This window comes from Herpailurus yagouaroundi, unplaced genomic scaffold (assembly GCF_014898765.1).
Source record: "Herpailurus yagouaroundi ecotype Mexico unplaced genomic scaffold, PumYag 100, whole genome shotgun sequence".
NCBI classification, from domain to species: Eukaryota; Metazoa; Chordata; class Mammalia; order Carnivora; family Felidae; genus Herpailurus; species Herpailurus yagouaroundi.
This window is the reverse complement of record NW_024412391.1, coordinates 22,181,711-22,199,612: the sequence shown is the minus strand read 5'-3', so window position 1 is coordinate 22,199,612 and position 17,902 is coordinate 22,181,711. Positions and strand designations below refer to the sequence as shown.

At 38.6% G+C, this 17,902-nt stretch overlaps 1 protein-coding gene across 4 annotated transcripts in view; it reads right to left on the bottom strand.

Moving 5' to 3' along the window:
• Positions 1-17,902, bottom strand: part of SLC13A1 (solute carrier family 13 member 1) — a 148,253-nt gene that overhangs the window by 51,685 nt on the left and 78,666 nt on the right. For all 4 annotated transcript variants that reach the window (XM_040472095.1, XM_040472094.1, XM_040472096.1 and 1 more), the window contains exons 8-11: positions 15,603-15,722; positions 10,683-10,781; positions 10,164-10,265; positions 6,724-6,830 (exon numbers count right to left, since the gene is read on the bottom strand). In XM_040472095.1, the coding sequence (XP_040328029.1) occupies positions 6,724-6,830; positions 10,164-10,265; positions 10,683-10,781; positions 15,603-15,722 (428 nt within the window). The remainder of the gene's footprint in view (positions 1-6,723; positions 6,831-10,163; positions 10,266-10,682; positions 10,782-15,602; positions 15,723-17,902) is intronic.

The following is a 17,902-nucleotide window of genomic DNA, read 5'->3' as shown; positions in this document are numbered from 1 at the left end:
CAGAAAGAATTGGCACGAGATTTTCAGGGTGCTAGACAGAAAAAATATGCAGCCGAGAATCCTTTATCCCGCAAGTCTGTCATTTAGAATAGAAGGAGAGATAAAGGTCTTCCCAAACAAACAAAAACTGAAGGAATTTGTCACCACTAAACCAGCCCTCCAAGAGATCCTAAGGGGGACCCTGTGAGACAAAGTACCAGAGACATCACTACAAGCATAAAACATACAGACATCACAATGACTCTAAACCCATATCTTTCTATAATAACACTGAATGTAAATGGATTAAAGGCGCCAACCAAAAGACATAGGGTATCAGAATGGATAAAAAAACAAGACCCATCTATTTGCTGTCTACAAGAGACTCATTTTAGACCTGAGGACACCTTTAGATTGAGAGTGAGGGGATGGAGAACTATTTATCATGCTACTGGAAGCCAAAAGAAAGCTGGAGTAGCCATACTTATATCAGACAAACTAGGCTTTAAATTAAAGGCTGTAACAAGAGATGAAGAAGGACATTATATAATAGTGACAGGGTCTATCCATCAGGAAGAGCTAACAATTATAAATGTCTATGCGCCGAATACCGGAGCGCCCAAATATATAAAACAATTACTCATAAACATAAGCAACCTCATTGAGAAGAATGTGGTAATTGCAGGGGACTTTAACACCCCACTTACAGAAATGGATAGATCATCTAGACACACGGTCAATAAAGAAACAAGGGCCCTGAATGAGACATTGGATCAGATGGACTTGACAGATCTATTTAGAACTCTGCATCCCAAAGCAACAGAATATACTTTCTTCTCGAGTGCACATGGAACATTCTCCAAGATAGATCATATACTGGGTCACAAAACAGCCCTTCATAAGTTTACAAGAATTGAAATCATAACATGCATACTTTCAGACCACAATGCTATGAAGCTTGAAATCAACCACAGAAAAAAGTCTGGAAAACCTCCAAAAGCATGGAGGTTAAAGAACACCCTACTAAGGAATGAGTGCGTCAACCAGGCAATTAGAGAAGAAATTAAAAACTATATGGAAACAAACGAAAATGCAAATACAACAATCCAAACGCTTTGGGACGCAGCAAAGGCAGTCCTGAGAGGAAAATACATTGAAATCCAGGCCTATCTCAAGAAACAAGAAAAATCCCAAATACAAAATCTAACAGCACACCTAAAGGAACTAGAAGCAGAACAGCAAAGGCAGCCTAAACCCAGCAGAAGAAGAGAAATAATAAAGATCAGAGCAGAAATAAACAATATAGAATCTAAAAAAACTGTAGAGCAGATCAACGAAACCAAGAGTTGGTTTTTTGAAAAAATAAACAAAATTGACAAACCTCTAGCCAGGCTTCTCAAAAAGAAAAGGGAGATGGCCCAAATAGATAAAATCATGAATGAAAATGGAATTATTCCAACCAATCCCTCAGAGATACAAACAATTATCAGGGAATACTATGAAAAATTATATGCCAACAAATTGGACAACCTGGAAGAAATGGACAAATTCCTGAACACCCACACTCTTCCAAAACTCAATCAGGAAGAAATAGAAAGCTTGAACAGACCCATCACCAGCGAAGAAATTGAATCGGTTATCAAAAATCTCCCAACAAATAAGAGTCCAGGACCAGATGGCTTCCCAGGGGAGTTCTACCAGACGTTTAAAGCAGAGATAATACCTATCCTTCTCGAGCTATTCCAAGAAATAGAAAGGGAAGGAAAACTTCCAGACTCATTCTATGAAGCCAGTATTACTTTGATTCCTAAACCAGACAGAGACCCAGTAAAAAAAGAGAACTACAGGCCAATATCCCTGATGAATATGGATGCCAAAATTCTCAATAAGATACTAGCAAATCGAATTCAACGGCATATAAAAAGAATTATTCACCATGATCAAGTGGGATTCATTCCTGGGATGCAGGGCTGGTTCAACATTCGCAAATCAATCAACGTGATACATCACATTAACAAAAAAAAAGAGAAGAACCATATGATCCTGTCAATCGATGCAGAAAAGGCCTTTGACAAAATCCAGCACCCTTTCTTAATAAAAACCCTTGAGAAAGTCGGGATAGAAGGAACATACTTAAAGATCATAAAAGCCATTTATGAAAAGCCCACAGCTAACATCATCCTCAACGGGGAAAAACTGAGAGCTTTTTCCCTGAGATCAGGAACACGACAGGGATGCCCACTCTCACCGCTGTTGTTTAACATAGTGCTGGAAGTTCTAGCATCAGCAATCAGACAACAAAAGGAAATCAAAGGCATCAAAATTGGCAAAGATGAAGTCAAGCTTTCGCTTTTTGCAGATGACATGATATTATACATGGAAAATCCGACAGACTCCACCAAAAGTCTGCTAGAACTGATACATGAATTCAGCAAAGTTGCAGGATACAAAATCAATGTACAGAAATCAGTTGCATTCTTATACACTAACAATGAAGCAACAGAAAGACAAATAAAGAAACTGATCCCATTCACAATTGCACCAAGAAGCATAAAATACCTAGGAATAAATCTAACCAAAGAAGTAAAGGGTCTATATGCTGAAAACTACAGAAAGCTTATGAAGGTAATTGAAGAAGATTTAAAGAAATGGAAAGACATTCCCTGCTCATGGATTGGAAGAATAAATATTGTCAAAATGTCAATACTACCCAAAGCTATCTACACATTCAATGCAATCCCAATCAAAATTGCACCAGCATTCTTCTCGAAACTAGAACAAGCAATCCTAAAATTCATATGGAACCACAAAAGGCCCCGAATAGCCAAAGTAATTTTGAAGAAGAAGACCAAAGCAGGAGGCATCACAATCCCAGACTTTAGCCTCTACTACAAAGCTGTCATCATCAAGACAGCATGGTATTGGCACAAAAACAGACACATAGACCAATGGAATAGAATAGAAACCCCAGAACTAGACCCACAAACGTATGGCCAACTCATCTTTGACAAAGCAGGAAAGAACATCCAATGGAAAAAAGACAGTCTCTTTAACAAATGGTGCTGGGAGAACTGGACAGCAACATGCAGAAGGTTGAAACTAGACCACTTTCTCACACCATTCACAAAAATAAACTCAAAATGGATAAAGGACCTGAATGTGAGACAGGAAACCATCAAAACCTTAGAGGAGAAAGCAGGAAAAGACCTCTCTGACCTCAGCCGTAGCAATCTCTTACTCGACACATCCCCAAAGGCAAGGGAATTAAAAGCAAAAGTGAATTACTGGGACCTTATGAAGATAAAAAGCTTCTGCACAGCAAAGGAAACAACCAACAAAACGAAAAGACAACCAACGGAATGGGAAAAGATCTTTGCAAATGACATATCGGACAAAGGGCTAGTATCCAAAATCTATAAAGAGCTCACCAAACTCCACACCCGAAAAGCAAATAACCCAGTGAAGAAATGGGCAGAAAACATGAATAGACACTTCTCTAAAGAAGACATCCAGATGGCCAACAGGCACATTAAAAGATGCTCAACATCACTCCTCATCAGGGAACTACCAATCAAAACCACACTCAGATATCACCTCACGCCAGTCAGAGTGGCCAAAATGAACAAATCAGGAGACTCTAGATGCTGGAGAGGATGTGGAGAAACGGGAACCCTCTTGCACTGTTGGTGGGAATGCAAATTGGTGCAGCCGCTCTGGAAAGCAGTGTGGAGGTTCCTCAGAAAATTAAAAATAGACCTACCCTATGACCCAGCAATAGCACTGCTAGGAATTTATCCAAGGGACACAGGAGTACTGATGCATAGGGGCACTTGTACCCCAATGTTCATAGCAGCACTCTCAACAATAGCCAAATTATGGAAAGAGCCTAAATGTCCATCAACTGATGAATGGATAAAGAAATTGTGGTTTATATACAGAATGGAATACTACGTGGCAATGAGAAAAAATGAAATATGGCCTTTTGTAGCAACGTGGATGGAACTGGAGAGTGTGATGCTAAGTGAAATAAGCCATACAGAGAAAGACAGATACCATATGGTTTCACTCTTATGTGGATCCTGAGAAACTTAACAGGAACCCATGGGGGAGGGGAAGGAAAAAAAAAAAGAGGTTAGAGTGGGAGAGAGCCAAAGCATAAGAGACTGTTGAGAACTGAGAACAAACTAAGGGTTGATGGGGGTGGGAGGGAGGAGAGGGTGGGTGATGGGTATTGAGGAGGGCACCTTTTGGGATGAGCACCGGGTGTTGTATGGAAACCAATTTGACAATAAATTTCATATATAAATAAAAAAAAAAGCAATTATCATAAAGACTTCTTTTGATATTTAGGTCATAATGGCTCATTTGATTTGTTGAGAAAAAAGGTCATCCATGAATATATTATTCCCATTTAACATTTGTGTGTAACAAGTGGCCTTCTACATGGTGAGATTTTAGGGTTACTACTAAGACTCCTTCCTATCTCCTTCTGTTAAACCTAAACCAAACTTAGCTTCACTATTGATGGAGATTTTGCTCTTCCTTGCTTGAATTAGGATATATATACCTATCAAGGCCTGCCTTGGTGGCTCAGTCAGTTAAGCGTCTGACTCTTGATTTCAGCTCAGGTTAGGATCTCATGATCTTGAGATCAAGTCCTGCACTATGCTCCGTACTAGGCATGGAGCCTCCTTAAGATTCTCTCTCTTCCTCTGCCCCTCCCCACCTGTGTGCATGCTCTCTCTCTCTCTCTCTCTCTCTGTCTCTCAAAAAAAAGTGATATATTTTCTGTTAAAACACAAACATTTCTGAAATATACCTCTCATGTAAAATTTAACACATAATGTCTTGCCATTTTTAAACCTACTGTGAATGAGTTTATCAGGGAGAACAGGAGTTGAAGAATGAGAAGAGAGAGACTGGTAGACATTGGTATAGGGGCCAATGGCAGGCTGCCCCAAGATGGGCGACTTTGTCATGAATGTTATTTTGAGTTAAAAGCAATCACAAGCCAGCAGACTTGGGCACCTGGATGGCTCAGGCGGTTGAGTGTCCAACTTTGGCTCAGGTCATGATCTCATGGTTCGTGAGTTTGAGCTCCACATGGAGCTCGCTGATATAACTGCAGAGCCTGCTTTGGATACTTTGTCCCCCCCCTCTCTGCCCCTCTGCTAGTGCTCTCTCTCTTAAAAATAAAACAAAACAAACCCCCCCAAAACATTAAAAATACAAACAAAAAAACCCCAGCAGATTCAGAAAAAGTTCTTTGCCTCCCCATTCAACTATCTGCTTGTACCAGGAAGAGAGAGATTAACAAAGATTTCTCTTTACCTAAGAAACTTATCTGCATAATTGGGTAACCTTTGTTTTCCAAACATCTCCTTTCACCTTCCTGCTATTGGTCTTTCTCCTCTGTATCCTCAGACCCCTATCCCTCTTCTTAGCTCATATAAGGGTCATGTTGCCTCACTGTCTTTGGAACTTCCATGTCTGTGTGGATTCCCTGTATGCACACCATTAAATTTGATTTTCTACCATTAATCTGCTCCTCTCAACTTGAGTCTTAGTCCAGCTGGAAGGATCTTGAAGGGAAGATAAAATTCTTTCTCCCCAACAGAAGCAAGGCTTTTTCTGAGAGGAGGATTCAAATGTGGGAACCAGGGAAGTTAAGCCAAGCATTGGTTCCTCAACACTGGCCACTAACAGGCCATAGGGATTTGACTTCAACGGTCAGTGTCCTCAGGGTCTCACAGAAATTATTACTCTGTATTACAATATCTCCTTATAACACACTTTGAGATGTTCTAGACTCAAGTAAAGAACAAAAGGCATTTATTTCTACATTATGCTATTTATATATATCATGTCCTAGAAATCTGACTCATTAGTCGCTTATCAATTTGGACACAGGGAGTCAGGTGGGCCAACTCAATTCCATGAATCCAGGTTCCACCCATGCAAAAAAAAAAAGGCGGCACAAATAAAAGAAAAACCAACAATAAAACCCCCCACCCTCTACTAGACTATTTCCAAACAATTTTAAACCATTTGTCCTACAATAACAACATAGGAATCTGACTACCAAAAACACCTGCTATATTAGTATAAAGCATAAATGGGGGGGCAGCAGAATCCTGTGTTTAAAAAATATGTGTGTGTCAGGGGAAGGGGGGTATGCTCACATAAACAAGGATACTTCTTTGTCCATGTATTACAAAGACAATGAATGCTCCCACTGAATACTATGTCTTTCATTTGTGACACTAGGGTTCTGGCTATATGTGGGCTTGATTTGCATTCTCTCCAGGATTACTATGATGATGTAAATACTCTTTCCCTTGAAACTCTTCACCTTTTTAGATCCTCAGCATTTATTATCAAGGGCTCATCATGAAGTATGACTTTAGAGTTCTTGTTCCTATGTTTGCCAATAGTAAGATTAATTCTGATTATGGCAGGGGAAGTGGGCCTATTGTGAACCAAACAGTATCACTCATAGTGGAGTTCTAACCATGTTGCATAAGGAAATCTACTTCTCACCTCTGCCAAGTAAGATGGTTCTCCTTGCAGGGGGAGAACACGTGCTGGCTGAATAAGGGTTGCGGTGTGCAAACAGGGTGTGCTAAGCCAGGCGCTGTGGAAGCATGTCCATTCCTTCTGTTCTAAGTGCTAACTGAAACCAATGGAATTTTGTAATTTTTGCTCTTCTGTCAAATTCATTCAGAATTATAAATAATACTCAACCAATTTCTCCTGTAGGTGTAGTTTTAGTCAATCTCTTAGCTGGGATAAGAAAGAATAGAAGTCCTATAAGTAAGGCAACAGTTGAATCTGTAGCAAAACCAGGATACCTGAAAAAGGACAGATGTGTACATTAAAAATAGCAGGAAGAACTTGAATGAACTAAACAACAATCGACTATGCTAATAAGCATACAAGTAGTAGTGGAGGTATAGATTATTTATTCTGGATAATCAGGTCTAAAATCTATGGATTTCCAACTAAATGATGTAACTTAGTGAAGCCGAAAATCTCACACCATGTTCTCATTGTTTCCATATATGTCTCCTACCTTCAAAACCATGAATACACATGCTAACATAATGGCCCACACTTTTTAGGCAAGGCTCAAGGATTTGGTAAGTGATTTTTTCTTTGAATTTTTTCATTTAATATACTGGCAGAGAACTGAAACCAAAACAATTGCTAGACTAGGCAAAGCCCTGTATAATTGTTGTATAACATCACAGTATTGACTTGTGGCAACGAAAGGGTGTTTCTAGAGTCCTCTAAAATTCTTCTGTAAATTATGAAAAGAAATTGATCTGTTTTTCTAAGATATAACATCTGCTACTGTGATTATAGGCCCTAGCCATATCATACAAATGAAATCAACCCATTTAATGCTTTGCACCCTGTGAAACTCAATCAAGAATATTAATTATTAGAATGGTTTATGAGATGCTCATAAATGATCACTGTACAAATTAAGAGTGATTCAGGAACAGATGGGGTCTTAGAATCACTAGGTCATTCCAGCAAGTAAGACAGGTTCCCAGAAGCCTCAACTGTTAATAAGCACCTGGAAACCAGACATGAATGAAACAGACATACATAATTAAAATTCAGTTTTAAGATTCAGCAGTATTAACTAGTGAATCTTTGTAACCTGAGAAGAAATACGTACACCCTAGAGATTATTTTGCTGCCTTGTGACTCGGCAATGTGTACATACTATAGAAGCTCTCCACTCCTGCGGTTCACTTGAACAGTATAAATAATCAAGGAAACACATTATTTTTATTCAATCTGGCAACTTTAGAAAGGAGTCTGTTTTCCTTAAATATAGATTTTATTTATTTCTTTGCTGAGTACAAAGCTATTTGGTGTAATTTATTCAACAAACTTCACCAATATTTATTATTTTATTGCTCCTTATTTCTTTTACTTGAGTTATAATTTTTTATTGTAATTTTACCAAATTAGGTCAGGCATCATGTAATCTGATTTTGTTTTATATGAAAAGACACATTGAATTCAGTCCAGGTTCAAACAGATGGAATGAAAACATTAGGTGGTAGCTATAAATCTTGATATATCATCCTAGCTTTGGAAATTCTAAATGCTTAAAATCTCTATATTACAAATATATTCTACAGAATATACTTTACATAAAATCAAGCCATAAATATTGAGGTAATTGTGCTCCCAAAGACTTTTAAAACTATTATTATTTCAGTACTTGTTTATTTTCATTTTATTTTTACATGATTATGAACTAAGGTTGTCTCAGTATTACAAAATATTAAGCTTACACAAATTTTATTTGCTTTGGCGATTTATGAATCAAAGTCAGTTAGACTTATATCTTCAAATTCCTTCTCCTCTCAAACCTTTGTTCCTTTTCCTATTGTTTTCTCTCGGAATTCTACATAACACGAACACCTGACCATAGTAAATATACTCCGTTTTCCTGCTGCAAACAAAATATCTTCTGAATTACACTTTCTGCCTATAAAGAACAGAAATTAGAAACTTATTACGTTGAATTCATACTGGGATTTCTTCCTGGTTTTTATTAGCTACTATCTGATTTCATTTAGTGTTTACACACTAGTGTTTAGAGAAGACTTTCCCTACTTAGGTTAATAGGAGTGGAATTTTGAAAAGGAAACTCACTTTTTATGTTGGTTTACAACCTATTACAAAACTAAAAAATAATAATCAAAATGTTAAATGATAGCTTCCTATGAATAACAGGATGCTGCCTTTTGTTTAGACTTCTCAAAGTGAAAAGTTTTAGTCCTAAACAAAAAGTTTATCAAGCTGAAGCCGATCCTTTGAAACATGCTACCGCATCACACTGCTGCACTTGTATGTTCACTAGGAATTTGCACACAGACCTCGCACCTTTAAAAAATGTTACGAATGCCTATATTGCCAGAAGTCTCTATTCAAGAAGAGAAGGACCTCTTTATTCCATGTCAGCAGAATACCTTTAACTAAAACAATTTTGGTTTCTGTCCCCAGAGACATGGATTCTTGCTGTGGGATGTGAGACAGGAAGTCATCATCGGAGATCTGCTCAATTTAGGAAGCAGAATACTTCAGTGAAAGACAGATTGGGAACATACATCTCAAAACCAAAGTATTTATATTGACACATAGGATGGCCCTTAATTTAGAAAATTACGCTATCATCCTCCCCATGACTTCATATGACTCAGCAGGACTGCTGGTCTATAAGACACTGCAAGATGAAATTAACTCGACCCAGCTGCTAACATTAGTTTCTAAAATCAGTCTTATTACTTATTCAGGAATTCTTTATCTAAGAAATAGGGGCAGGGATGGATTTATAGTGAACTAGTATAAAAAAGGAACATAATTAGAAAAAAAAAGACAAGATACTGACCTGAGTAAAAAAAAAATAAGTTGGCAAAAATCACAGAATATGAATCCATCTCAGGTTATTACACTCGATCTTAGCCAAAAGGCTGAGAAGCGATCCATCTCAGGTTATTAACAAGGATGGAGTGGCATTTATCTCACTTAATAATAAATATTGCATTTCTGTAGGGAGTAAGGGCAGCACTACTCTTTTTTTTTTTAAAGTTTATGTTATTTATTTTGAGAGAGAGAAAGAGAGAGAGAGAGAGAGAGAGAGAGAGAGAGAGCAGGGGAGGGCAGAGAAAGGGAGAGAGAGAATCCCAAGCAGGCTCTGCACTGTCAGTATAGAGTAGGGCAGCGCTATTCTAAGTGCTGTTATTAGCCTTATTTCACAGATGAAGGAACTGTGATATAAGTGACTTGCCCAAAGTGGAAGATCCAGAATACACCTCAAGCAGTGAGGCTCCACAGTCTGCACTCCAAACCACCACAGATCATGGCTTTCCTACAGATTATATTTCTAATTTTGTAAGGCTGGGAATAGCTTTGCCTAAAGGAGCCTGACTTTTAGTTACAGAATATATGATTATCTTATCTGCAGTCTTACCTTAAATTTCATTTCTTATTTTTTTTCCTGAAAAGATTAGAATTAAATCTTTTCAGTGGAAAGGAAGGGGGAAAAAGTCTCATATAATCTTATAGAGTTATAGGAACCACTTAGGAGAAAACCAGAAAACAAAACAAAACAAAACAAAAAACAGTAAGGTTTGACAAACATAATATGTAATGCTTACTTGGAAAAAAGTGCAGACCAACCGGGAACAAACCCAGGATCTCGGCTAAACCATAGCAGAGCCATCACAATGAAGAGGACCAAGGTCACAATTTCCTGATACCTGTGCAAAAATTCCCATCATTTCATTTATTTTCTCAGTCAGGACATTCGTAGAAACTCCCTGAGCTATTGCCAGAGTAATCTTAGCAGAATGCTAAACGCTGTAAAAACCAGATGATTACGTGTCAACAATTTGAGAGAACCAGCACAGTTAGAAAAGGACTCGACTCCTCTATGGAGTCTTCGGCTTCCTTTGATTCTACCTGGTAAATTTCAGTGAGCTAAAAGTATGTATTTTGTCATGTTGAGATCTATTTACAAGGGCTAGCATATTCAAGGCCCTTATTAGGTGTCCTAAACACATTATAGACTATTATGTGCCTGTTTCCCTTCGCACGAATACTTGCAGTATAAACAGTATGCACCTGTGTGAGCATGAGTGTGTTTGCTTGTGCGTCTGCGTGCAGGTGCATCTTACCTTATTGGCCCAAGTTTTTGGTATTCTTGTTTAATCACCTCAGCACAGGCTTTTTGCTTGACTGTTTTGGTCTTGCCACATTTGAACATCTCCTTAAAACTGAAAAGAATAAACTTGTTAAGCAAAGAATTCTCCCTTCATAGAAGAGATTTGTGTGAAAGCTTTGTAAAATACGGATCTCCCGGCCAATAACAGAAATCTGTGCTGGTGTCTATACCTCCATCACCTTCTTTGAATGTCCTCTCCCCTTTTTCCTCTTTTGCCTGGTTTTCTCAATTTGCGAGACTTAATTTTTGTTCCTCATTTTCACACATCTTCCCTGTTTCTACCTCTGTACCCTTGGAATTTTGCCATGAGACGCTCATCTCTAATTTAACGCTTTATTATATACCTGATTGTTATAGATTTTAATCTATGTCTTGTCTATCTTGACTGTTAATTGTTGCACATGTGTAGGTTTTATCTCACTAGTGAGATAACCAATTGTTTGAAGGCAGGGGCAGTGTCATACATGTTCCCTTTGGTACAGCGACTCTCAACACTGTACATATAACTGGCATGTAAAACACTCGACTCATCAACTCAACAGTACCTTGGTCAAATTGAGACAGCTCGTTGTCAGATCCATCAGTTTTCACAAAATATACTAAACTCGGGTCATACACTAGGGCAGCGAAGTCATGTACCGTGATCATGAGCAGAGTCTGAACTAGATCTATTCTCAGAACGAAAACAACTTGGTTCCATTTTTTTTTTTTTCCTATAAGATTCTTGACCTCTTATGTCTTAACAGAATCTACTAGATAGTTTTTCAACTATTGCCAATAGTAACTGCCGGTGCCTATTTCTTTCAGCTGTTGACTTTAGTGATACCTTCCCCTGTGACTAATTTTTCTTTCTCGAAGTCCAGGGTCTTCACAACTTTTTTTTTTGTGAAGTACTGCTCTAGCGCCTAGATTAAAAACAAAAAATCCCTCCAGAGGAATGAACAAATGAGCAAATGGCTAGATTCTTCTGGACTACCTTTTGGAAGGTCTATGAGTAGGTGAGTTAGATTACATTATGTGCAGTAGGGAAGGCATTTCTGAGTGTATATCCAAAGGAATTGAAATCTGGATCTTGACCAGATACCTGCACTCACATGTTCACTGAACCATTATTCACAATGGTCAAGACATGGAAACAACTCAGATGTCCACTGACAAACAAGTAGGTAAAGTAAAAGTGGTATTAAAAAAAAAGAAACAGGGGCGCCTGGGTGGCGCAGTCGGTTAAGCGTCCGACTTCAGCCAGGTCACGATCTCGCGATCCGTGAGTTCGAGCCCCCGCGTCAGGCTCTGGGCTGATGGCTCAGAGCCTGGAGCCTGTTTCTGATTCTGTGTCTCCCTCTCTCTCTGCCCCTCCCCTGTTCATGCTCTGTCTCTCTCTGTCCCAAAAATAAATAAACGTTGAAAAAAAAAAAAAAGAAACAGTGGCTTATACATACAATGGAATATTATTCAGCCTCAAAGAAGGAAATCCTGCCATTTGTAGTAAGACAGATGGACTCGGGGACATTCTGCTAAGTGAAATAAGCCAGATGCAGAAAAACAAATACTGTATGATCTTACAGAAATGCAGAATCCAAAACAGTCAAACACATAAAAGCAGAGAGTAAAATGGTGTTTGCCAGGGAATGGAAGGAGAGGGCAATGGGGAGGTATTGAGTCAAAGGGTACAAAGTTTCCCTTATGAAAAATAAATAAGCTCTAGAGATTTACTGCACAAAATAAGGCCTATGATTCACAATACTGTATTGTATACTTAAAAATTCACTGAGAGGGCAGATCTTATGTTAAGTGCTTTTACCACAAAAAGGAGAAAAAAAGAAAAAGCGCAGGGACAAAAGGAAACTCGGAGGTGATGGAAAAGTTTTTGGCCTTCACATTGATGATGGTTCATGGGTGTACACTGATCTCCAAACACGTTGTACATATCAAATATCTATGGTTTTTTGTAGGTCAATCAGACGTCAGTGAAAGCAATTTTAGGAGAAGAACGAGCACAGAAGCATATTCTTCTGTAAAATTGCTGGGCTGAACATGGATGTATATGAGGGAGGAAGCTGGAAGACTGAGGCGGTGTGAAGACAGCTATCACACAGAGACATTTTATTTATTTATCTATTTATTTCTGTAGCTCTGCCACTCAGACTTGTTTGGACTATTATTCCCTTTGAAGGAGCCGAGTTTCCTCAATTCGTTTTTTTAATTAAAAAATTTTGTTTAATGCTTATTTGTTTTTGAGAGAGAGAGAGAGAGAAAGAGAGAGAGAGAACAAGTGGGGGAGGGGTAGAGACAGAGGGAGACACAGAATCTGAAACAGGCTCCAGGCTCTGAGCTGTAAGCACAGAGCTAGATGCAGGGCTCAAACCCACAGACCCTGAGATCATGACCTGAGCCAAAGTCGGACGCTTAACTGACTGAGCCACCCAGGCACCCCGAGTTTCCTCAATTCTTAAATCATCCATTCTACACTTTCATAATCATTCTCCTGCACACATTCGAACCCCTGAACATAATGAGATGGATGTTGTTATACTTAAGATCAATGAGATAATATTTAATGTTTATAATCTCAACTAAATTACTGACTAGTGCTGGTCTTGAAATTTTACCCCTTGTCACAATATAAATACTACTATTATAAGAAATTGATCCTGAACCACCTTGATATCCATCTGTGGAACAGAAAAGTAGAATTAAAAAAAGAGGCAAGTCTCCCTAAAAAATGTTTTCCAGCCAGTAGACTGTATATGTATTTGGTCTCTTTGGTTGGGGACTATAAATAGTTAAGTCCAACGCCATATTGGCTTTGCTACAAAGAAGGTTAATGCCTTCACAAAGGAACTGACGAAGCATATGACAATGCATCAACCTCTTCACTTAAATAAGTTCAGCGGCACTGATAGATGAGCCTCTCTTCCCAAGTATGCTGGGATCATTTATAATGGGTGAGTTAACTGTGTTAACAGCCAACACGCTAACCAGAATGTAGGGTGGCCTGCCAGGGGAGTGGCTGATAATTTCTGTTTGTTGATCTAAAACCTTTGGAGGTGAAGACCCAGACTGACTGAAATGGACACTGAAAAATTGGCCGGAGTGTGAAGTTGTGTAATGTCTAACCGATAGCGGACAGCAACGGGACTGCTTAAATATGTCACCGATCATGATTTATGGACTTTTGCCTAATGTATGCACTTCATAGGATTTTTGTCCTCACTGAGAACACCTTTCAATACATCTGCCCTTTATTTTCTTAATTTCTCCTTTATACAGGGTAGGCCATTCCATAATAATGACAATGGTTGCATACATTTTTTTATAAAGTCATTATATGTAGCAACAAAGAAGGAAACAACTATGGGTCTGTGACGGGGTGCTTTCTCCCTTAGTTGGGATTCCTGTCCTTTGCATCTTGAATTGCTACCTGTGCAACTGAATAGACCCCCAGAGGCTTGGATTTCCAGGAAGGGGCATTTAGTATGCAGCTGGCTTCTCCCCACTGATGCCCACCTGCTGAAGTCAGTGACATTCCACACATTTGCTTCAGCAGGAGAACTGCCACACGCTGCTCCCACAATCTGGACAGTTTTTTTTTTTTGTTTTTTTGTTTTTTAAATCATCAGTATCATCTTCCCACTGCTAACAAAACTGTGGCAGTTCTGGAGAAAAATCAGGAAGAGGAAATGGAGAGGGAAGAATATGAGTCCTTAGGTGACTAGGCTTGGAAAATTTGGGCATGGGCACAGACCACCACATGGACACAGTGCTTTGCTTTTCAAAGGAAGCACAGATAGCTGACTTCAGTCTCACCCGCTTAGTAGATAACATGTTGTTTTGTTCATAGGTCCTTGAGATTATTTAAATAGCCGATAAAGATGAATTTCAATTGTTTTGTTTTTTCAGGAAAAAAATTCTCAGGGTTTGATTTATAGCCATTTCCCCTTTCTTTGTGGAGTACTGTTATATATAAATATATATAAATATAAATATATATAAATATAAATATATATATAAATATATATATATTTATTTAGATTTTGCTGTGGAGTCCTTCATAATTTTAAATGCTGGCTGTCATTTAAGTATTGTAACTCATTGGTACTTATGAACTACCAGCTTCAGTCCAGCCAAGGCATTATTGGCAAATTTTCCTTGAATACATGTATTTGACATTTTAGTGGCTCTTTCTTGATCAGTGTTTCTCACCTTGACTTCTAGGTGTTCACCTTGGACCCATATGTGTTAGAATGGCAGTGTTGGAAGTGATCTTACTGATAATCCAATGAAACTCCATCATTTTACAGTTGAAAACATGGAGACTGAGAAAGATCACTCATCTGGACTGTGAGAAGCCACAGTCTTTATCCCTGGTCTCCTGATTCCTAATCTAACATTCTTTCCACAGGGCACACTCTCACGTCTTTATGTGATTTTTTCAAGGATGTACTAATTTTGGTGCCAAGATGAAGCAGGAATATTGCATGCTATAGTTTAAAGTGACTAGGTAACCAGAGGAAATCCCCACATTAAACAAAAAGGAGGGACAAAACTTCTTGAAATTCCACTTTAACAAGCTGGACTGGGTCCTTACCACAAGTTCCTTATGCCCTTCCAGCTGATTAATAAATTATTAGCTTAGGATTCAAAGAAGACCAAGATAGATTTGCTTTTTACAAACTCTCCTCCACAGCCAACACTGTTTAGATAATGTTTTAGCTTATCCTTAAAATATGTGCTCATGTGCATCAGTTTTGTAAGGAAGAGAAATGCAGAGACTCCGTGTGCACGAAACGGGTGAAAGGGCACTGGGTGAGCAGCTGAGAACTGGGAACCGAGACACCTTTAGTTATCCGATCAACATGGAATTTTTACTTACTTGAATCCTAGGAAAAGCCACTGAAGCCAGATCCAGGACAAGAATAGAATAATAATAGCTGCCGGGAAGGAAAGCATAAACCAGGATCCAAAGTTAATGCAACGACATTCAGGGTAACGCCTGTGTGAAAAGACAGAAAAGTGTTCACGGGAGTGTAAAGGGAATCCTTTCTGATGGTCCTCTGGGAAGCAACACCTCACGTCTTTGCCATGCTCCCAGTCAAGAGGGAAGGTGTGGAACCTTCTCATCATTAAGTACGGCAGTTGGTTTTACCTCTTACCTCTTGTCCTGAATCTGTAACTCTGTGATTATTGCTGCTTCCCTCACAAGCAAGGGTGGGTATGTTATGATTTTTGTTCCCTTTGTTCAATGTGTAAGGAAGTGCTTGGGAAAGCTGGCACAGTGTCCACACTCACTAAATGCACAAGAAATGGGTATGCATGGGTATATGTGCCTGGTTCTTAGCACTCGAATCATCGGTATGTGAGCGAGGAAAGACAAACAGACTTGGGAACAGATGAAAATTAACTTCATGGAACCTAAATTGGTAGCTGGCATCCCAGGCACTTAGGAAGGGACTCTGATCCATCCATATTGTCTTCTAGAGCCGTTTCCCCTCTCTTCTGTCTGCCCTGAAGAAACTACAACCATCTTGCCAGGCCCTTCTTAGAATTAGACAGTGCTTTAGGGCTCAGCCAAACAGAATAAATCTGGACCAGATAAAAATGACTAAAAGTTCTGTGGAAAACATGAGCTCTTCCTTTATTTCTCCTAGTTATTTTCAGCTTTTCAATCCACATAAACACAAAACAATAATAAAAAAAGTTGGGGGAGGGGAGGAGTCAGAGACAAGCACAGTTTCTTTGGTAACCTCACATTTATTCTTCAAAAATGTAGTATAAATTCCAAGTTAATTCTCACATAGTTATCTATTTTATGACAGAGGAGGGAAAAACAGGAAATTTGAGAAATAGTTTCTTTGCTTTTTTTCTTGACACAGTGACTTTGGAACTTTGGAAAGTACAGAAAACACACAGAAGCAATAAAGACACTGTTAACCTATTTTTATTATTTTTGAAATGATAAAATATAGAGAACTTTATAGAAATGATAGACTTTTATATCCTTGTTCTATTTAAATCACGCTTTGTATTTTTCCATTTAAAAAAGGTCATGTAAATAAATAAAATGTTTCACACTATAGCCATCAACATAAGCCACATTTTTCTATTTTATAAAGTGTCTCCTCTATTTTAAGATGGTTGCTAAGTAATGCAAAGACTTAAAAAAAAAAAAAAGAATGGGTTTTTAAAACTCTAGATTTCCAGTGTTTTCTACCATTACTTTGAGGTTATAAAAAAATTGCTCTAGATCCTAGATTTATCAGGAGCAAGTTGGGATGATCATTATCTACCATGAAGAGATCCAAAGTTTAGCTTACACATTTATGCAATTAGAAATGACCAAGGGTAAGTAAGAAATGCTACAGAATACAGAGAATTGATGAATGGAAAAATGCTGTATCATGTCCATGAGCTTCTACTAAGAATTGCTAAAAATGTTTGCTGTCTTCAGTTGGAAAATTCAATAAGGAGGAAAAGGCTTATTCTTATTTCTCATCAGTTTATTAGACTTGGATTACAGGTTGATGGCTTATGCTATTCTGTTCAGCCTACAGGCACTTAGAAATACTGCTAGAATTAGGTTCAAACCAGCACCCCAAACCCCATTTCATCTCTCACCGCCTGTAGCTCATACTTTGAAATCAGGCTATATTGTTCTCCTTACTCAGTCCTCTAAAATTTAACTGGGGATGCCTGGGTGGCTCAGTCGGTTAAGCATCCGACTTCGGCTCAGGTCATGATCTCATGGTTTGTGAGTTTGAGCCCGCGTTGGGCTCTGTGCTGACAGGTCAGAGCCTGGAGCCTGCTTTGGATTCTGTGTCTCCCTCTCTCTGTCCCTCCCCCACTTGTGCTTTGTCTCTATCAAAAGCAAAAATGAACTATTGGGACCTCATGAAGATAAAAAGCTTCTGCACAGCAAAGGAAACAATCAACAAAACTAAAAGGCAACCAGGGAAAAGATATTTGCAAATGACATATCGGACAAAGAGCTAGTATCCAAAATCTATAAAGAGCTCATCAAACTCCACACCCGAAAAACAAATAATCCAGGGAAGAAATGGGCAGAAAACATGAAGAGACACTTCTCTAAAGAAGACAACCGGATGGCCAACAGGCACATGAAAAGATGTTCAGCGTCGCTCCTTATCAGGGAAATACAAATCAAAACCACACTCA